This window comes from Metopolophium dirhodum, chromosome 5 (genome assembly GCF_019925205.1).
Source record: "Metopolophium dirhodum isolate CAU chromosome 5, ASM1992520v1, whole genome shotgun sequence".
Lineage (NCBI taxonomy): Eukaryota > Metazoa > Arthropoda > Insecta > Hemiptera > Aphididae > Metopolophium > Metopolophium dirhodum.
This window is the reverse complement of record NC_083564.1, coordinates 30,650,042-30,653,840: the sequence shown is the minus strand read 5'-3', so window position 1 is coordinate 30,653,840 and position 3,799 is coordinate 30,650,042. Positions and strand designations below refer to the sequence as shown.

General features: G+C 29.9%; 1 protein-coding gene across 1 annotated transcript; it reads left to right on the top strand.

Moving 5' to 3' along the window:
- Positions 1 to 808: 808 nt before the first annotated feature.
- On the top strand, positions 809 to 1,414 carry LOC132945692 (uncharacterized). Its single transcript, XM_061015456.1, has one exon. The coding sequence runs from the start codon at positions 809 to 811 to the stop codon at positions 1,412 to 1,414; it is 606 nt and encodes a 201-aa protein (XP_060871439.1).
- The last annotated feature ends 2,385 nt before the right edge of the window (positions 1,415 to 3,799 follow it).

The following is a 3,799-nucleotide window of genomic DNA, read 5'->3' as shown; positions in this document are numbered from 1 at the left end:
TCTTCTCAATCTTCCAAAAAACGGAAAACTCTACCTACTCAAGATCTTTAATCATATTTGGATGGAAAATCAGTACCCAACAACATGGCTAACCGCGATAATCAAACCGATCCATAAACCCAACAAACCTAAAAACCACGTATCTAGTTACCGTCCTATATCCATTATATGTTCCATGACAAAACTACTAGAAAAAATTATTAATTCAAGACTAATGTGGTACCTAGAATATAACAATCTATTATCCAATCTTCAACATGGTTTCCGCAAAAATAATTCTACATTGGACTCTTAAGCAATTATTGAAAATGAAATTAAAGAAACTTTCAATCAAAATCAATACTTGGTACTACTCAGCCTCGACTTACAAAAAGCTTTCGACACTATATGGCACCACCGTCTTATTAAATACATGGTACAGTTGAATCTTAAGGGTAACATAATTAACTTCATCACAAATTACCTCTCAAATAGAACAATACAAGTATCTAATAATGGTGCACTATCTTCCCCATTCATTCTTCATAATGGCAGCCCTCAAGGCTCTCCTCTAAGTTCAACTCTCTTTCTTTTGGCTATCAATGACCTCCCATCTATCATAAAACCCCCAAACAAAATCACAATGTATGCAGATGATAGTAACATATTTTGCAGGGGAAATAATCTACCAACTTTATTTCAGCAGATACAAAATTGTATAAACCACCTACTACAATGGAGTAAAACTTCCGGTTTTACTTTCTCTCCAATCAAATCACAATTCATTATTTTCTCAAAGAAAAACATCCCCTACAGCCCATCTCTTAAAATGGAAAACACGAACATTCCTCGAGTATTCAACATAAAAATACTAGGCTTAACCTTTGATTCAAAACTAACATGGCAAACTCACATAAACAACATAAAAAATGAAGCAAAATCTAAACTCAATAGAATAAAAACACTAAGTAACCACGAATGGGGTGCAGAAAGCAAAACATTACAGACAATACACAACTCAATAATCCTCTCAGGACTAGAATATGGCTCAATACTATATGCAGGAGCATCTGCGGTTACAATCAAAACTTTAGATCCTATTCACAATACAGCCCTAAGATTGTCAATTGGTGCTTTCAAAAGCAGCCCAGTTCTCAGCATCATAAACATCACAGGCTCTAAATCAGTTGAAAAAAGGAGAATAAAACATACATTGGAATACTCTTCAAAAACATTAAAAGCAACAAAAAATCCCTTCAGCACTATATTAAGAAACTCAATCAACCAATTCCAAAATAACGATATAAACAATCTTGGCACTCGTACAGCCACCTATGCCTCAGACCTCAATATTACTTTTACAAACCAAATTATCCTCAAGTCTCTGAACAACCACCATGGATTACCTCAAATCTTCTCATCTATCTCAACCTAACTGAACACAAAAAAAAAGAAACCGATTCCTACATTTACAAATCAAACTTCTTCGATCTAAAAAACAGTCTTCCACCACATCAAGAAATATATATTGACGCATCCAAAAACACGGAAGGAACTGCTATCACAATAATCCAGCCAAACTCCCAAACCGCTCAAAAAAAGTCAAAATATTTTCAACATTTTATGGTGTATAGAAAATGCTAATATAAATATTCAGTGAAATTTTCAAGTATCTACAGTCATTCGTTTTTTAATTACAATAAAATAAGAAAATTGTTACATGAGAAATCAAGTGAATATCAAATGTTGTAAAAATATAAATTTCGGACGCTCATAAAAATTTAATTTAAGTTCCTTGTAGACTTTTTTTTTTTGATAAAGGTAGACAAACTTATGAGTAATCTTATATTACATTTTCAAATCTTAGATTTAAAAAGAAAATTTTTTATGAATTCTCATCAAAATAATTTGCTATTTTTCGTGATTTTTCCGTATTTTGTCAAAATTTGAACTTTAAATGCTTATAATTAAAAACTGTGACTAAGGATTTTTAATTTTTTTCATCTGCCTTTGAAACAATAACCTAGCAGCCTTCTATTAAATTTTCAAGCTTTTTTACTCAACAGATAAAATTTTATTGATATTTATAGAAAAAAAAACTAAAAAAATTGAAAACTGACAATGGCCGTAAACAGCTCAAAAGGGTCAAAATATTTTCAAAATTTTATGGTGTATAGAAAATGCTAATATAAACATTCAGTCAAAATTTCATGTCCCTACAGTCATTTGTTTTAGAGTTACACCAAAAACCAAAATCGATTTTCTCAAAAACAGATTTTGCGTAAAAATTCCCATTTTTCCTTAATTTTTCTTTTGTTTTCCACGTCGCTTTAGAAAACTACTGAGACATTTTTACTTTTGACTCCCCAAAGTACCAACTAGATTCACTTTCCTATCAGAAAAGTTACTGTTGAAGGAAATCCAAGCACTTTTACTGTCCTAAAAGGTGATGACAGACACAAAAAAAAAAAATAAAAAAAAACACACGTCTTTGAATAATCAATACATTCATCGCTTCGCTCAGAATATAAAATCATTGATTTTGTGATAAAATTGTTCTATTTCTAAAAATCTACGGTTCTCTACACAAAAATTTATTTCTATGATATTTAAGAAATAATGTATAGGCAGCGCTAATAAAAATTTTTAACTTAGTACTTACCTATGAAATTATTGATCCTAATTATTTTGTTTTTTATTGGTCTTGAAATTATAATTTTTTTTTTGACAACCCATAAGTAATGCAAACAATTTGTCCACTAAAACCGTTGTTCGAACTCGATACCCCGGTTTGAATCCCTGTTTGAGAACTTTCAAGGGTTAGACCTTTTATTTACCTTTTTCCGTGACGAAATTTAGCCTAACTTCTTTCCTGAGGTCTAATCTATCTCTGTATCAAATGTCATCGCAATCGGATGAACCAAGAATCCAATCGGAATGCATAAAGGACATAGGTACAAACATTATTTTATTTTATTTTTATTTTTTTTTAAATGTTAGCCCTCCCTGAATTTTAATAAATTTCCACCTATGCTTCGTATAATGGTGAACTTTGAACGAATATACAACACTTTAAGACTACCATATTTTACAAACGAAAACTGATTACTGATTACGTACTTATAAGTTCTGTAATAAAATAAAAATTGTCATTAGTTTTAAAAATTTATAAATTTTCTGATTTTAATAAATCTTACCAATAGTTTTTACCGAGTCAGAAAAATGTCATCAAAAATAATTTGAAAAATACCAAAAAATATAATGCCTAATATGTATTATGATACTCTGGCCTCGATAACTAATGTATTATGTCCCACGGAATTCCTGTTATTTTCAGGTGATTTACTTGAGGTGGAAAAAATATGAGATTATTCTATACTTCTCAAATCTCTTCAAAAACAACTTAATCATTCAAGGTCAAGTAAAACGTAAATATATTATACTAGGCAGTTTAAATTACCATTTAAATTTCAATTACACGGCCAACTGACATTTAAGAGTATAATTTAAATTAAATTTATAATTTAATACTAGCTGACCCAACATACTTCTTTTCCCGTTAAAAATTCGAGAATATAAAATAATGGTGATTGTGACGATAATGGTGTTCAAAACTTAAAAATGATCTACTATTTCTATCATAATATGTAATCAACAATAACAATTATTTATAAAGACAAAAAAAATTGTTATTTCCATCGACCATCGTAAATTTCAAAATACTCGTACAAGCTCCACTTTAAAATGCGATTTTTGCACAATTTTTTCTTATTGCGAACCTCACGATATGTTTACATAAGTGTATAATTTCTGAGTCTTA